General features: G+C 38.9%; 1 protein-coding gene across 3 annotated transcripts in view; it reads left to right on the top strand.

The window, feature by feature from the left end:
- TPX2 (TPX2 microtubule nucleation factor) overlaps positions 1-18,229 on the top strand; it is a 45,346-nt gene that overhangs the window by 13,162 nt on the left and 13,955 nt on the right. For 2 of the 3 annotated variants that reach the window (XM_081149882.1, XM_081149883.1), the window contains exons 3-12: positions 1,989-2,088; positions 3,976-4,095; positions 6,660-6,786; positions 10,178-10,306; positions 11,172-11,300; positions 13,297-13,418; positions 14,346-14,497; positions 15,546-15,714; positions 17,037-17,178; positions 17,815-18,031. In XM_081149882.1, coding sequence (XP_081006008.1) covers positions 1,998-2,088; positions 3,976-4,095; positions 6,660-6,786; positions 10,178-10,306; positions 11,172-11,300; positions 13,297-13,418; positions 14,346-14,497; positions 15,546-15,714; positions 17,037-17,178; positions 17,815-18,031 — 1,398 coding nt within the window. In that variant the 5' untranslated portion in view covers positions 1,989-1,997. The remainder of the gene's footprint in view (positions 1-1,988; positions 2,089-3,975; positions 4,096-6,659; positions 6,787-10,177; positions 10,307-11,171; positions 11,301-13,296; positions 13,419-14,345; positions 14,498-15,545; positions 15,715-17,036; positions 17,179-17,814; positions 18,032-18,229) is intronic. The other variant, XM_081149884.1, reaches the window with a different exon arrangement.

Here is an 18,229-nt window from a genome sequence, read left to right as displayed (position 1 = left end):
TTTTCACAGTATTTATCAAGAGCCAGCCATTCCATCTTTAAGAATTTATCTTAAGGGAAGAATTATGGATGTGTACAGAAATTTAGCTCCAAGGATATTCTCCTAGTAGTAGTATCTTTAAAGTGAAAATACCCGGAAAAGCCTAGAAGTAGGGAATAAGTAAATTATGGTATAGCCATCCGTTGATTATACATTGGTATTTATTGACATGGAAAATATGTCTGTGAAGCAGATGCAAAATGTCAGTGATCCCATTTTTTTAAAGTTTATATATATGGGCTGGGGGAGAGAGGCTGGAATAGCGCCCCGACTGGGGATCAAACCCACAACCTAGGTATGTGCCCTGACCAGGAATTGAACCTGCAACCTTTTTGGTGTATGGGATGACTCTCCAACCAACTGAGCCACCTGGCCAGGGCTTATATATTTTTTAAAGTCTTCTTCTTCATGCCCAGGAACAATATTTATTGAGCTCTTAGATAAGTACTTATCAATAATCTTAAATGTAAATGGATTAAATGGTCCAGTCAAAGGACATACAGTAACTGAATGGATAAGAAAACAACACCCAAATATATGCTGTCTACAAGAGACCCACCTCAGCACAAAAGACTCACACAGGCTGAAAAAAAAAACAAAAAAACTTCTGGAGGACTTTAAAGAAAAAATTGACAGCCATATGCAGAAGGAGATTTTAACACCCCACTGACTTTACTGATTAGATCTTCCAGACAAAAAATCAACAAGGAAACAGTGATTCTAAATGACACACTACATCAGATGGGTTTAATTGACATTTATAGAACAGTTCACCCCAAAGCTGCAGAATAGGTATTTTCCTCAAGTGCACATGGGACATTCTCAAAGATAGACCATGTGTTAGGACACAAAATAAGCCTCTACAAGTTCAAGAAGATTGAAATCACATCAAGGATCTTGGACATTTGCACCATGGAATACTATGCAGCTGTAAAAACGAAGGAACCCTTACCCTTTGAGACAGCATGGAGGGACCTGGAGAGGATTATGCTAAGTGAAATAAGCCAGTCAGAGAAAGACAAGTATCACATGATCTTACTCATATGTGGAATCTAATGAACAAAATAAACTGATGAACAAAATAGATTCAGAGACAAGCATGGAACAGACTGAGGGATCTCAGAGGGAAGGTGGGGATGGGGGGTGGGGATGGGGAGAGATTAACCTAAGAACTTCTATGCTTATATGCAAAACCCATGGACACTGACAATAGTGCTGTGAAGGCCTGGGGAGTGTGGGTGCGGGGTGGAGGGGATCGGTGCGGGGAAAAGAGGGACATTTTTAATACTTTCAACAATAAAGATAAATGAAAACAACAACGAAAACTATTGAGCTCTTACTATGTATAAGATACTGTTCTAAGCACCTTGATGGATGAGGTTTACAAAGATGAATAAAATCCATCCTTCAGGAACTTAGTCTACTAGGAGAGACATTTGCATAGTTTCCTAATATAAAATTGGATGGTAAACAAAGCACTATGGCTTTGGAGAGGCAACAATTATGTATGATGGGTAGAAATTGGGAAAGAGTTTATAGAGAATTGAATTGGACTTTGAATGATGAGTAGGATTTTGTTTGATAGGTATGAAATTTGATGTATATGTTTCAGAAATTGGATTGTGTGGGACAGAGACAGAATAAATTGGATTGGGTTATTCAGGGCAGAGAGAGAGAGAACTGGGTGAGAAAACGGTAGATTGGGGGGAAAATAAAATAATGAATGTAAAACACCTAGCACAGTGCATGGCATGTTGTAGGTACTCAAACTTGGCCTCTTTCTAATTCTACCATATTTACCTCAAGGAGTATTTTCAAGTTGCCAAAAAGAGCTTACTTTGATTTGAAAGTAAGACAGAAGTCAAACTTTTGAACCATTTCTTTACTTGGAAAGTGACCTGTTGAGAAAAGTGACAGTAATATTAGAAAAACCTGCTCTTCTGTGCCAGGTCGGGACAATGTCTTACTCCTATGATGCTCCCACGGACTTCATCAATTTTACATCTTTGAATGATGAGGAAGATCCCCAAAACATAGATTCTTGGTTTGGTAAGTGTCTGCTTTCTCTACCATTTTAAGGGTTAGTGGCTTGCTTTGTTCTGAGGACCTTTAAAAAAAGGGGGGAGCTGAAAGAAAATAATTAAAATATAAATTTCTGTGTGCAATAAGATACTTTGTCATCCATGATATGAGAAATAATTGAAGTGCCCAGTATTTTGGGAATGAACTATCAGTATAATACAATGCTATTTGGTAGTTAAGAACGACAATTTAAGCTTTATGACTATATGGGAAAATCCAGAAATCTATACTTCCTTAAAATATGATTAAGCAAAATTGAGTGAAACTCTAGGACTCAAAAACATGTCTGTAGAGATGGCAGCCATGTAAAAACTTGCTCTACTTGTCACCTGACATAGATTATAATATTACAACTAGGATATTGGCATTGATACAATCCACCAATCTTACTTAGAGTTCCCATTTCACTTATATTCATTTTTGTTTATGTCTATTAAATTCTGTGCAATTTTATCACCTGTGTAGGTTCGCGGATCTACCACCACAGTCAAGATATTGAACATTTCTAGTATCACAAGGAGCCTTATGTTCCCTTTTTTATAACTACACTCACCTCCCTCTTGCTATCCCTTTCCAATTCGTTTTTAAATGGGACAGATTATGCTACTCAGAACCCAGTCCCTAAACAGAGATAAGGATTGCCTGATGTTGGGTCATGTGATGTGGCACAAACCCCGACACCAGGCCAACAATAAGTAAGGATGGTTATGTTTTTATATTACTTTGGAGTAATATGTGAGGCCAGTGATATGTCAGCACAGTAGTGTCTGGGGCCCCTTCATTTTATGCTTTCTCATGTCCTTTTTACTCCTTATTAAGAGAAATCGGTATTGATGGGGGGGAAATGAGCCTATTGAAGCTGTACTTAGCAGTGATAGTGCAGAGTCCAAATGTGAGGGCGTATGCCAGTCTCCTGGAAAAGGACTTCATTGTGTCAGTGGGGACCCTGAGAGGAGAGACTTCTGGAAGTGGTGTGGGAAGAAAGGTAGACAAGAGGGCCAGCTGCCCTACGGAGGTCTTCCCGTGCCCTTGCTCTACTGAAACCCGAGGAAATGGTTGGGCTGTCTGTTCTCTCTTTTTCATAGTTTTTCTTTAAAACAAAAAAAAGGAAATACTGGTATGACAATACTATTAAATACAGTTGGGAAGAAAAAAATTAATCCCACCATTTTTTCAAAACCACCTGAGTTCAAATATATTCCTTTCTAATTTCTTCCAAATAATCACATCTTTTTACACAGTTGCAATCTGTATGTGCACAGTGTTTTGTTATTGCTGGTACTCACTGCAATCTTGACACTTCTATCAGTAGGCTGTTGGTAAAACAGGCATTTCACTGCGTTGTGCTAACTTTTGGGCACAGCAGAACCTAAGATAAAATTCCTGCATAGAACCTAACTCTGTTCATTCCTCACATACCCACCACTCCCCTCTCACTATCCCAATTGAGGAAGAACCTCAGCTCAGACTATGAGATGTCCCTTGTAAGCCCTGCAGAGCTTGGTGGCTACAGTTTTCTTTAGAAGGAACATGAAGTACTTAGGTAGTAGATAAGGCCAGTTCATGCTTGTATGGTCCTAACTGAATCAAGCAGAGACAAGGAGCTGCTCACAGTGCAGGGTGTACACTTCTTTTCTATAATACATTGTTCAGTGTTGCCAGTGTTTTAATGATAGTTTTTACAGTCTCTATCTCTGACGTATAATGTGTGTCATTTTTTTAATCACTACTCCTTTGCTTGTACTTGCCAAATGAGTTAGAAGTGTACTGGTAGGGGGCTTTAGGCCCCATTTTAAGTGCATGGCACTGACTTATTTTGCTTGTTTAGATGATGACACTCTTACCTTTTCACAGAAGAGAAGGCCAATTTGGAGAATAAGTTTCTTGGGAAGAATGGGCCAGGGCCTTTTCAGGATAAAACTCCAATGAGAAAAGCAAATCCTCAGCAAGCTATTGTCACACCTTTGAGACCAGGTAAGAGGGAACATTAGAAAAAAGCTCCTTGGCAGAATGGTGGTGGGATAGTGTATTAGGAGCCTTGAGGGATCTGGGGGAATTACCTAAATGCTGCATGCCTTTATTTATTATAAGTGAAATGGGCTAATTCACTTCATGGTGAATGTGAAACTAATGATGTGCTATACTTGTTAAAAAATAATCTCTTGGAACTTAAGCTGACATAGAATTTATTTTTTTCTAACAGAATTTGATTGCCAGATATATAATTATCTTCTTTTTGTGACAAGATTTAGTGTAACATATGGGTCTGGCTGGGAAATAAACCAGTAGGAAAGAAGAATGTACTGCTTTATATTATACCTGTACAAGAATTGTTTGAGTCATCTGTCTGATTTTAAGAGATGATTGACATTTAAACTGGTAGTTACTAAATCTGTAGAATATTGTCTATTGATCAAAATAACAGGCATTCTTTAAGAGGTCAGAAATCCTTGAAAATGATTCTTTTTTTTGAAGTCATAGCTATATTTAGATGTAATTAACACATATAATTCACCTACTTAAAGTGTACATTTCCTTGTTTTTTATAGTATTTTCATAGAGCAGTGTGCAACCCTCACTACAGTAAATTTATATTGATTTTTTAAATATTTTTTTGTTTTTTATTTTATAGATTTCCATTCTCATTTTTATTTTCTTTCTACTTTGGGCTCAATATGCTCTTTTGTTTGTTTATTTTTTTCTTAAGGTGGCAGCTAAAGTCATTGATATAAGATCTTTCTTCTTTTTTAATGTGTTTACTGATGTAAATTTCCCCCTAAGTACTACTTTAGTGCAGTGATTTTCAACCTTTTTCATCTCATGGCACACACAAACTAATTACTAAAATTCTGCGGCGTACCAAAAATTTTTTTCCTGATCTGATAAAAATTTAAAAAAAGGTATAATTTTGATTGATTGACAAAAAAATAATAATAATAGTAATTATCTGCCCTTTTTGCTCCAAAGTGACTTTTTAAAAAATCAGGTGCCTATACTTGTATATAAGGATTTCTGGTGCCAAGAATTAACCAGTCAGATGCAGTTCCATCTGCATCTGTATATTTATGGTTCAAGACAGGGCATTCACACCGGAGGGCTATTGTTGTGTTGGCTGTTGTCATTTTTTTATTTGGCAACCTGAGGGCAAAGAGGTCAGTGTCCCTGACTAGATAGACAAGTATTGCATGTTTTATTATTTTTTTAATTAATTAATTAATTATTTTAATATATCTTTATTGACTTCAGAGAGAGGAAAAGAGAGGGAGAGAGAGAGATAGAAACATCAATGATAAGAGAGTCATTGATCGAGCCCGCAACCCAGGCATGTGCCCTGACCGGGAATCGAACCCCAGTCTCCTGGATCCCAGGTCGACTCTCAACTGCTGAACCACGCCTGACCGGGCAGTATTGCATGTTTTAAAAGTTCTTGCTGCACACTTATTGAAAGTCATTGCTTTAATGGCATCCCACAAGTTTGACAGATTGTGTTTTCATTTTCATTCCATTCAAAATAAGCTGCCTCCAGCATGCCCCCTACTGGGGATTGAGCAACCTGGGCACAGGAATTGACCTGGCAACCTTTTGGTGCACAGTGCCCAACCAATTGAGCCACATTAGCCAGGGCCCTTCAAAATTCTTTTAATTTCCCTTTTGATATTATCTTTTGACTCATTTTATAAAATTGAGATATAGTTGACATGTAACATTGTACAAGTTCAAGAAGTGCAACTTGATTTGATACATTGACATATTGCAATGTGATCAACAATCCACCAATCTTACTCAGATTTCCCATTTCACTTGTATTCATTTTTGTTTATGTGTATTAAGTTCTATGCAGTTTTATTACCTGTATAGTTTTGTGGATCTACCATCACAGTCAAGATATTAAACAGTTATAATATCACAAGAGGCCTTGCGTTGCCCTTTTATAACTACACTCAGTTCCCTCTTGCTACTTCTCTTCAATTAATTTTTATTTATTTATTTATTTACTATTTTAAATGTATTTTTGCCCTAGCCAGTTTGGTTCAGTGATCAGAGCGTTGGCCCGCAGACTGAAGGGTCCCAGTTTCGATTCTGGCCAAGGGCATGTACTTTGGTTGCAGGCTTGATCTCCGGCCCTGGTTAGGGCTTATGTGGAAGGCAACCAGTTGATGTGTGTCTCTCACATCTGTGTCTCTGTCTCTGTCCCTCTCTTTCTCTCCCTCCCTCACCCCTTCCCCCCCCCCTTCTCTGAAAAGCAATGGAAAAAAGTATCCTTGGCCAAGGATTTAAAATAATGATAATAAAATAAAATATGTTTTCATTGATTTTTTTTTTAGAGAGAGAGAGAGAGAGAGAGAGAGAGAGAGAGAGATAGAAACATTGATCAGCTGCCTCCTGCACACCCTGTACTGTACTGGGGATTGAGACCTCAACCCCGGTTATGTGCCCTGACCTGGAATTGAACTGAGATCTCCTGGTCCATGGGTCAATGCTCAACCACTGAGCCATGCTGGCCGGGCAGGTACTGACTAGTTTTTACTCTCCTGCAGTTGACAACACTTACTACAAAGAGTCAGAAAAAGAAAATCTGGTGCAACAGTCCATTCCCTCAAATGCTTGTTCTGCCCTGGAAGTCAAGGGAACCACCTCAAGAAATACTCCATCCCAGCCTCAGAGGTAAGACTGTTTCAGGATCAAAAGTAATAGTTATATTAATGATCTTCAAAGACTAGTTACTGGACAGAGCATCTAATAGGTGTGTCATATTTTATTAGACTGTTTATATTACTTTATTTAATCTTCATAACATTTATGAGTTGTAGGTGATACATTTCACTTATGGATAAGGGTTCAGAGGTACTAAGTTGCTTGTCCATGGTAACTTTATTTCAGAGCCAGGATTCAAACTGATCAGTTTGGTTTCAAAACCCTTGCTATTGGTACCACCAACATGGGTTGCAATTTTACATTTATTTTTATGGCTATTCGACAGATTTTTTTTACCCTGTTGTAAATAAACTTTCTAAGGGCAACTGTCATGTATCCCTAGTGCTTAACATTGTTTGGCTGCTGCAGAAGTGGAATAAATACTTGATGAATAAACAAGTGGACGGGTAGGTAGGTTAACCCACAATCTTGTACTAGCGGTCTCAGAGCTTTCATCATCGAAGAATTAACCACCCACCCAGGGTTTAAATTGCAAGACTGTTTATTGCTTTATACTTTGATGTCACCTAGAATATCCTCACAGAAGAGGAATGGCAGAGTATTTATAATATTATTTCTCAGAAGTAATGACATTACCCTTTGTAAAAAGGGTATCACTTATGCTGGCATAAGGGTATCACTTTTGAGGATGGTATCACACAAGCTTATACTAATCTTTTTCTGGTAAAGAAGCCGTTTTTAATCAAAGAATTCTATGAAATCTCAACCAGGTAGGTATATATCGCAGGAATCTGAAGAGATTGCTATCGGTTGATTCTGTGGTTTCTGTTCCGTTTAGATTGTGAAGTAGGGCTATGGAAAAGAGACCCAGTGTCCTATAGACTCCTTCAGAATCCAAGAAAGTGTTAGTGCCTTGGCTTCTCTGTTTTGTATACATACATGATTACTAAAATTGTTCCTCATCCTGACTGAATTCTAGAATGCTTTTTGGAAATGATGGTATGACAGGAAGATAGCTGCTGTCAGTGTCAGAAGACCTGCCTGAATGTTTTTTGTTTTTTTTTAAAGCATGTATCCTCTACTATCAAAACCTCAGTTTATTGAGAATAAAAGAGCTAATTGTAAGAAAGGTCCAAATAAGATAATGTGTACTTTGTAAATGATACTGCATTATGAAAATGCATAAGCCCTGGCCGGTGTGACTCAGTGGTTAGAGCGTGTGTGTGTGTGTGTGTGTGTGTGTGTGTGTCCCCCGCACCGAAGGGCCTTGGGTTCGATTTCCAGTCAAGGCACATACCTAGGTTTCAGGTTCTATCCCCAGCCCTGACTGGAGCACGTGCAGGAGGCAACCAATTGACGTGTCTTTCTCACATTGATGTTCCTCTCTCTCCCTCTACCTCTCTCCCCACCCCTTCCTCCCTCCCACTCTCCCTAAAATTCAATGGAAAAAATATCCTCCAGTTAGGATAACAAAACAAAAAAAAGGAAAATGCATAATAAGAGGTAAAATACTAGTGCCATTATCTTAGGTCTTAGATTTATCTTAGTCCAGAGATGCCTAGTCTAGAGAGGATCAACATATGGAATAGGATGGTGTAGGCAATCACACAAATTCCCTGCTATGTTGTTTTCACATGGTTTAGGTGGGTAGGCTGAAAGATGGCCAAAGCTCCTTTGACACAGAAGGTAAGAGCCAACAAGTCTGTAGTAAAAATTTTTCCATGGAAGTGTTGCTTTACGAGTGAGACCAGTGGAATCAAATAGAAACCCACTTTCCCATTATGGATATGGTATATGACAAAGAGAGTACTGCAGACCTGTGGGGAAAGTGTTTTTTTTTAATCTTCCCTTCATTAAATACTCGGACAATGGATATCCAAATAGAACAAAATGAAACTTGGCCCCTACCTCACTCTATATAAAACAGTTCTAGGTAGATTATACGTCTATATGTGAAAGCTAAAACTCGTATAATATAGGAGAACATAGTTCTGACCTTAGAATAGGGAAAGATTTTTTGAGCAGGATACAAACAGAAAGGCACTGACAATGGGGATGGGGAGTTGATGCATTTGAGCACCTCTGTCTAATCAAATGATACTATAAAGAGCAAAAAGCCAACCCCCATAGTGGGAAAAGATATCTGTAACATAAAATTTACAAAGGACTCGTGGTATATAAAGAATCTCTACTAATCAGTTAGAAAAGGACTGGCAACCCGCAGAAAGCAAGCAAGATACCTGGACTGAGCAATAAAGAGAAGGACAACCAAGTGGCCAGTAAGTGAAAGGTGCTGGGTCTCAGTGGTAATCAGGGAAAAGCAAATTAAAACCACAGTGAAGTTCTCATACCAGCCAATACGGCTAAAATGAAATCATCTGGCAACACCTAGTATTCAGGAGAATGTGAGCAATGCAGAGTCTTAGAAACTTTCCAGGGTAAATATAAATTGTTACAAGCACTTTGGAAAAACAACTTTAGTTGTTTTAACCAATGTCCTGTGACCCAGCAGTCTTACGACTTAAGATATCCAACAGCAATGTGTACCTCTGCACCAGGAGACATGAGAATCAACAGTAGACTGGATAATAGTGGCGCATTCCTGCAATAAATGCAGCATTGAAAACAGTGAATTGAAGCTGCGTGAATCAATGTGGTTGAAGCTCACAAACATAATACTGAGTGACATAAACCAGACAAAAAAGAATACTTGCAGCAGTCTGATTACATTATATAAAGGTTTATTTTTTTGTTTCTTTCCTTAATGTACCATGTTTGTGGAATGCATGTTTATATGGTAAAATGCTAAAGAAAGAGTAATGATTACTATGAGATAAGTCAAGATAGCAGCTGCTTCCAGTGTTCTGTTTCCTAGCCTCGGTCGTGATTTCATGAGATTTCACTTTGTAATCATTTAACTTAATTTTTGTTTTCTGCACTTTTTGGTATGCGTTATAGTTTAACAAAAAAGGGGTGTGTGGTTCAAAGAAAGAGGAGAAAATAAATACTATGGTCAGTTTCCAGGAGATCTGATCCCTAATTTCAGTTCTGACAGCAGTTAGCTACGTAACAGTGTCGATAAAGACACCTCATCTTTTTTGACTTTTCTCACCTATGAAAGGAGAGAATTCTGCTGGGTTATTGCTAGTGCCTTAAAAAAAAAAATCTCAGCTTTATTGAAGTCTAATTTACAAACACCAGTGCATTTAAGTAGCAGTATTTTATGATGAAATTTTAAAAACTATCAGTAAGACAAGAGATTAAATTTTTAGAATTGAAATAATGCCATTAAACTTTTTATAGCCCTTTGTAGTTTGACATACTTTTACATTTTTGAAGAACATTTACATATCTGTAGTAGATAAATCCAGATAAACTTTTGTCAATTCCTCTACCGTAGACGATCTGTTAGACTCTCTGCTCAGAAAGATTTGGCACAGAAAGAAAAACACCATGTGAAAACGAAAGCCAAGAGATGCGCTACTCCTGTAATCATCAGTGAAACTCCACCCTCCAAAAGAATGAAAGTGTAAGTAGCCACAGCTTCTGTCAGTGGGCATAGGTTTTACCTGTTTGCTCCTATGGTTAATAGCAAGCAGAATATATGGTGCTCTTATTTTTATCAGTTAGGAATGCATTTTACCTGTTCAGCTAGAGTGGTTTACAGAATAGTTATTTATTTGCTTCACGGAAGTTTGCTGTTGGCTTAGGTTCAGTGACTCAACAATGACAGGGCAGCATCTCTGAGTCTTAACATTTATTTCTTGCTTGTTGCTCAAGATGGCTGCTCTGTGTCTTAGCTTCTTCCTTGTGCTTGTTGCCTTGTTGCCACAAGATAGCGGCTATACCTCTAGGTATCACACTCATGTTCAAGAGAAGAAGGAAGCAAAGGAAGAGGGGCAGCAACCATATCATGAAAGTGAAATATTTTCCAGAAACTCATTATATCTCAGTTGCCCAACTGTGTGATGGATCCCTCCTAGTTGCAGTAGAGGCTGTTGATGCAAATACAATACTTTTCCTTTGCATATTGTCGCCCCAAACAAAATTGGAGTTCTGTTAATAAGAAAGAATGGAATAGATATTGGGAAGGCAACCAGCTGCCTGACATTTGTGCATTTGATGATGAGCAGTTGGAATCCCTCCTACCCTCTTGAGCCATCACTGGACAACTGTTGTCTTGACTTCTATTGGTTTTCTTAAAGTTTACCCCTTATAGCCACTGGTATAGATGATCTGATGATACTAGTGGAAGAATCTTATGGTTGAGGAAGCATGCTCTTTGTCTTAAAGAGAGAAAATTTAAGTCATGTGTGGTAGATCTGGGGAGGGGGCTAGAGCAGGGCATACTTTAGGGAATTAAGAGGATATTTTTTTGTACTTTTGAACTCAAGTTCTGACAATCAAAAGAAGCCCGAAGTAGAGGAAGATGGCAGTGTTCATCAGGATACTTCTGGAAACAATGACTCTTCCCCAGAGAAAGCCAAGGGCAGACATACTGTGCCTTGTATACCACCTGCAAGGTATGCTTCTTTCCTGAATTTAAACAGAGTCAACAGAGTAAAATTACAAGTGGGTACATACATCTCCAGTCTGTGTGGTGTGCATGGAGCTTGGGAAACTCCTGAGGCTATAACCGTGGTGAGGTGAATTGTTTTATATCCCAGTGGATGTCCAAGTCTTTAAACATTGGGAAAAATATATTATTACAGCATATTAAAGAAATACAAAAGGAAAAAGTAAAGGTTCTTACTACGTAAATTGAACGTTTTTATCCTGCCAAGCTCCCTTCTGGCCCTTCAAGTAAAACACTTATTTCACAGTCAGTGTATAAACTGCCTTTGCATTTGTTTCATTCGCTCACCAGGAGACTTTGATTTATTTTTCGGTACTATTAAATCTTCACGTTTATCCACTTTTGATAGATTGTTAATATTCTCTCATATTTAAACATTTTCTGTTGAAAATGCAGCTTCCAACTTTTTATTATTGTAAGTAGTCAGTGAACATCTTTATAGTCAGAGCTTTTTCTTTTGAGCAGTCTCCTCAATGACTAGTTTTATGGCTGTTGATATTTATTGCCAATTTTATTTCTGAACCGAATGTATGAATTTATAGTGCTATCAGCTTTGAATATTTTTATTTCCTTGACTCATCTGCATTGAATTTTTTTTTTACTTTAAACAAGTGTTCCCGCCGTGGCTGGTGCCACTCAGTGTGTTGAGTGTCGTCCCGTGCACTGAGAGGTGCCAGTTTGATTCCTGGGCAGGGCACATACCCAGGTTGTGGGTTTGAACCCTGGTCAGGGTGCGTACAGGAAGCAACTGATTGATGCTTCTCTTTCACGTTGATGTTTCTCTCTCTCCCTCCTTCCCTCCCTCCCTCTCCTCCCTTCCTCTCTAAAAAGAATCAATAAAAAATGTTCCACATTTAATTGCTATATTGTTGATGGCATTCAATTATTTTAATTTGTATTTACCTGATTGTTGACAACATTGTATTACTGTTATTATAACATCTTTTCCATATTTCCTCTTGGGTGAATTTTCTGTTTCCTTTTCTGTTTATTACTAAGAATGGCTATTCTAACTGGAACTTTTACCATGTGTCAAGTATTCAGAAACATTATCTGATTTAATAGTCACAAATATTCTGTGAAGATGAGTAAGTATATTCCTCATTTTACAGTAGAGAAACTTGAGGCCCAGAGAGATTAAATCATTTTCTCAGGATCACATAGGCAGAAAATGAAATGACAGGGCTATGGGATTTGAACACTTTGACTTTACTCCTACGTCTATCCTCTTTGTCATAGTATATGTTCTTTATATATTATTAGCCTTTGGCCATATTTGTTGCAAATATTTTCCCTATTCTACTGGCATTTTAATTTTAGTTTTCCATTATCATAGTCATCATCATCATCATCATTATTATTATTGTTGTTGTTGTTATTTTCTAATCCTCACCTGAGAATATTTTTTCCATTGGTTTTTTTTTTTTTTTTAGAGAGAGTAGAGGGGAGGAAGGGAGACAGAAAGAGAGAGACATCCATGCGACAGAGACACATGGATTGGTTGCCTCCCGCATGTGCGCTGACCAGGGCCGGGGATTGAGCCTGCAACTGAGGTATGTGCCTTTGACTGGGAATTGAACTCAGGACCCTTTGGTCCGAGGGCTGATGCTCTAACCACTGAGAAAACTGGCCAGGGCTAATTTTAGTTTTTCTTGTGGCATAAAGTTAATCCACATGTAGTCCAATTTGTGGATCTTTTGTAATATCTTCTAGTCTGTTTTAGCTATTTTCTGAAAATTTGTTCAATATTTTGGTATAAATTGTGCATCTGGGTTTTTTTTCATAGATTATCTAATTAAGTCAATATCGCTCTATTAGGTAATAGTTTTTGTTTGGATGATTATTTTATCACAGGTTAAAAATCTAATCTATATAATGCCTTTAGATTATTTTGAATCATTGAGCCTCTCCTCTCTTATCTCCTTTATTGATTTACCCTTTAGGCAGAAGGTTCTAAAAAGTACTGAGGAGCAAGAGTTGGAGAAGAGCATAAAAATGCAGCAGGAGGTGGCGGAGATGCGGAGGAAGAATGAAGCGTTCAAGAAGCTGGCTCTCGCAGGAGCAGGTCAGCTCGGCTTGTTGAGCCTGCTTTATGAGGGTGCTTCTCATAATCTTGGCAGGGCTGTTTAAGTCTATGGCAAAAAAGGCTTTCTTGTGAGTTGGCATAAAATAATGTGATTATGTAGCAGGCTGGGCATCGCAGTGATCGTTCCCTAGAATATTTTACGTACCCTGCCCTTTCTTAGGGCGTGCTGTCCCTTTGTCTCTAACTGTAGGAGGCACACCCATCTTTTGAGGCCTTTTCCCATGAGGACTCCTTCGTTTCAAGGAGAATCCATTTCTTTCTCTTTCGTCCTAGTTCTTTTTCTTTGTATTGGCAAAAAAAGGGACTCGGGTTAAGACAGAAGATAAAACAATTGGGCAGGCCAGTTGTTTTCCCATTTTATCCTGGCCGAGGAAGAGAAAGCGGAATGAATTCAGCTGTGGCTGTGGGGGAAAAGTATGAGTGAGGGAGCTGAAGGGGTCAGAGTTTTGCGTTGCTCTGGCGTAGTTTTTCGTGGAGTTGAAGCTATAAAGCCCTGCTTACTGGGTTGAAGAAAGCACCCCTGGAGTTATAGGCTTTCCCTCTTAGCAATGTTTACTTAAATGTGTTTTTAAAGATGTTTGAGAGCTTTGCCTGTCATAAACATTCCAGTGCCTCTGTGTCTTCATACCTGTTTATGGCCACACCTGGGAGATGGGATTTTTCTCCCTGTGCTACCTCTTTACAGTTTGCATCTGACCAAAGGGCCTCAAACCCAGCAGTGCTCAACGCAGTGAATAAGGCACATGTATTAGTGTTCTTGGGACTGTTTAAAATGTTTGGTTATATGTAAAGAGCAAACAAAGTAGATCCATGGTAACAGAAAGACCGAAGAGTGGATAAAAGGGGATTTACCACTGTTCTCTCTTCTTAGTGTTACCTGTGTGTTTTACTCTGCTCCTCACTCAGGACAACCTGTCAAGAAGCCAGTAAGCCAGGTAACCAAATCGGTCAACTTCCACTTCCGCACAGATGAGCGAATCAAACAACAGCCTAAGAGCCAGGAGGAGTATAAGGAAGTGAACTTTTCATCTGAGCTGCGAAAGCATCCTCCATCTCCTGTGAGTTGATGGGCTAAGTGAACACTCCTTTTACGAATTCAGTGAGAATTTCAGCTGTAGCATTTGTGGTCACCGCTTACAATAATGTAATTGAATTAAGATCTAAATCCTCACTTTACCCCATTAGCTCTGTGATTTTGGATAGATCACTGTCTCTCTTGGAACCATCTTACCAAGTTGCTGTGGAAAATGAATTGAGAATATACATAAAACACATAGAAGTATGGGTGGCAAATTATAAGCACAGGCTTGTTACAGCTTGTGCTGTTATGAAATTCTTGAAAAAAGTCTTTCTTGCAAAGCTCTGTACAAACTATAACAGCATTTAATGGGAAAAATGGGGTTGGGGCAGACCACTCAAATCCTATGCATTTTTGTTACCAGAGCACTAACAAAAACAGTAACAATCCTAAATAAAAATTCTGGCACTAAGAATCTCTACTTGCAATTTCAATCACCATCATTTGTTGAAGGCAATCTTTCAGTTTTAAACCCTGAGTGTGCTTCTTTCTTTGAGATGTAGGTTCCGGAAGAGTTTTGTTTTCAAACAGAGACCAGTTTAATCAAAATCAGTCATCCAAGGAGTTGGCTTCTTCATCAGTCAGTTTTTGGGAATGGTGTGTATGAGGCTGATTCAGAGAGCTGCCTGACCTGATCCACTCCCAGAAGCCTAATAAATTTTTTTAATGGGATTGGGATAGGGTGCCTTTTCATGTTTTTTTTTTTTTTTGGTTCCTCCTAATTGTAAGAAGATTTGCTCTTGATTGTTTCAAAACATTAACATACTTGTGAAAAATCACTTTATGTACTATTGTAGAGCAGTGTGCTAATTGCTAGATTCTTTCTTCCCTTTTTTCCCCCAAAGATGGCTTCTTTTTTTTTCAAAGACAGGAATAGACTAACCCGTGCTCAAGGACTGACAGACTTGAGAGTAATAATCGTGGTTTTACACAGGCCCTTTTTCTTTTGATTCTTTCTGTTGAATATGTGACTTGTGGTAGATCTGAGCTTCCATAACATTTCATTTGGGGAACAACTTTCTCTACAGGCCAGAGTGGCTAAGGGATGCACCATTATAAAGCCTTTCAACCTGTCCCAAGGAAAGAAAAGAAAATTTGATGAAACATCTCCATATGTACCTATTGCACAGCAGGTCGAAGCCTTCTATAAAAGAACCCCTAACAGATATCACTTGAGGAGCAAGAAGGATGATATTAGTAAGTTTCTTACCGATATCCTAGCTGGCTGGAGGCTCCCCTAGAATCCTTTTGCTTACACCTTAGATGCAAATTTGCCTTTAGTTGAAATCCTAGTTTTTGAACGAAAGTATCGCACGTGCTTATATGCAGACTACTAATTTATTGTTGAGCATTTCTTTCTTTTCTTTTTTTTAATATATCTTTATTGATTTCAGAGGAAGGGAGAGAGAGAGAGAGAAACATTAATGATGAGAGAGTCATCACTCATCAGCTGCCTCCTGCACACCCCCTGCTGGGAATTGAGCACACAACCCGGGCATGTGCCCTGACCAGAAATTGAACCTCTGTCTCCTGGATCATAGGTTGGTGTTCAACTGCTGAGCCACGCCAGCTGGGCAAAGGCTGGCTTCTTTATAAAAGAAATAGATTTGGTTTCTACCTCCTTATGTAATAGGTCTAAATTAGACGACTCATTCTGTACAATTATGAATAAAATTGACACAGTTGCCCCTGACCTGGCAAATCAATATTTTCTGTGAGTGGTAGTGATGGTCTTTTTTAAAAAAAATTTTTTATTGAATTTATTGGGTAACATTGGGTGATAGTCTTAACATTGATGCTTCGACATAGTTTTTTTTTTTAATGTTTACATTTGCTCATTTTTATTTTTTTATTATTTTTTAAATATATCTTTATTGATTTCAGAGAGAGGAAAGGAGAGGGAGAGAGAGATAGAAACATCAATGATGAGAGAGTCATTGATTGGCTGCAGCCCACAACCCAGGCATGTGCCCTGACCGGGAATCGAACCCCGATCGCCTGGATCGTAGGTCAACGCTTAACCACCGAGCCATGCCCGTCCGGGCTCGACATAGTTTTTTTACTTTCTCCATTTGACTTTCTGGGTGAGGTAGTCTTGATATATATGCTTTTAGGGAGTTTATAATATTGGGACTTATTACTTGGTCTTTAGAAAGGCCTTATTTTTAAAGCTGGAATAAGTAAAATTCTTACTTGTCAATAACAAGCAAAATAGTTGGCACTGCCAATAGAAAGGCAGTTTACGCCTGTGCTGTGATAAGGAATTCAGACTTGGGTGGTTTAAGTTCAGAAGATAATAGTAGAGTTTACCCAAAGGCTACCTTCCTCATACCCTGCAATAAAGAGTGATGGGGAACAAGGGACTGCATGTGTGTTAGGTTGACTGATGTGAACTGAGCTGAGTGTGGAGGGCCAGCCACTCTGTGATGGGGTATCTTTGGGCTGCCAAGGTGAGTCAGCACCTACAGGTAAATGGGGTTTGGGGGAGCTAGGTGAATGCCTCTGATCTCGGTTTACAGATCTGTTATCCTCCAAACCTGCTGTGGCCAAGATTTCCAGAGACCCACAGACTCCTGTGTTGCAAACTAAACAGCGCACAAGGCCTGTGACCTGCAAAAGTGCAGCGGATCAGGAGGCTGAGGAGCTGGAGAAACTACAGCAGTAAGTACCACTGGCAGTATTTGAGGAAGAGTTCCAAGAACCTCCCTACTCTCTTTTCAGGTCTGTAAGGGTACAGTTGCTATTTTTTTATACCTTGGGAATTTACGGCATTTGAGTTACCAGCTCTGAAGGCTGTGCCCCCCTGCCTTTGATTAAAGGTTTGAAAGTGGGAATATGGAGATGTCCTGGAGTGTGAACTGGTAACATGTAATGCAGAGGTTGGGGTGGTAGAACTTACTATTGATTCCAATTAGAAAGTGTCCTCTGAGGTTAGTTTAGGGAGATCCTACTCTTTCATGGCTGCCCAAGGGATTGTCCAAGGGAGGAAATTGCAACTTAATGTGGTTAGCACTGGAGTTTGTCTCCTGGGTCCTCCTCCATTTCTTTTGAGAAGGGGGAACTTCCTCTGTGAAGGGAAACCCTCTTCTCTAAAGTGGTGGAGATGTTAGGACTTTCTTACAGATTCTTTGCCCTAGAGGTAGAGATGATGATTATGGAGAGAAATTTTTCTCTGCATGGTGGCTAAGCTTAATGATTATTGTTTTTCTGTTTTGGCCTATTTTGTTGTTTATGTAGTTTTTATTTTATTAAAAAAATTTTTTTTGTGTGGTTTTCATTTAAACTCTCATCTTACAGGTATAAATTCAAAGCACGGGAACTGGATCCCAGAATTCTTGAAGGTGGGCCCATCTTGCCCAAGAAACCACCTGTGAAGCCACCCACTCAGCCTATTGGCTTTGATTTGGAAATTGAGAAAAGAATCCAGGAGCGTGAGTCAAAGAAGAAATCAGAGGATGAACACTTTGAATTTCATTCCAGACCTTGTCCGACTAAGATCTTGGAAGATGTTGTGGTAAGAATGGTCGAGGCCCTGCATGCTGGCAGAATTGTCCTGCTCATGACCAAACATCTTATCCATGTTTGAATATATACTGTGATTAGGGCATCATATTAGAAGGTATAGGTGATAAAGAGACATATCATAGGTGGATTTTGTTCTCAGGAGACTTAAATAAGGGAGACAGCATATGTGTAAATAATAGGAAACGAG

This window comes from Miniopterus schreibersii, assembly GCF_964146895.1.
Source record: "Miniopterus schreibersii genome assembly, chromosome: 10".
NCBI lineage: Eukaryota > Metazoa > Chordata > Mammalia > Chiroptera > Miniopteridae > Miniopterus > Miniopterus schreibersii.
This window is presented reverse-complemented; position numbering and strand designations above follow the sequence as displayed.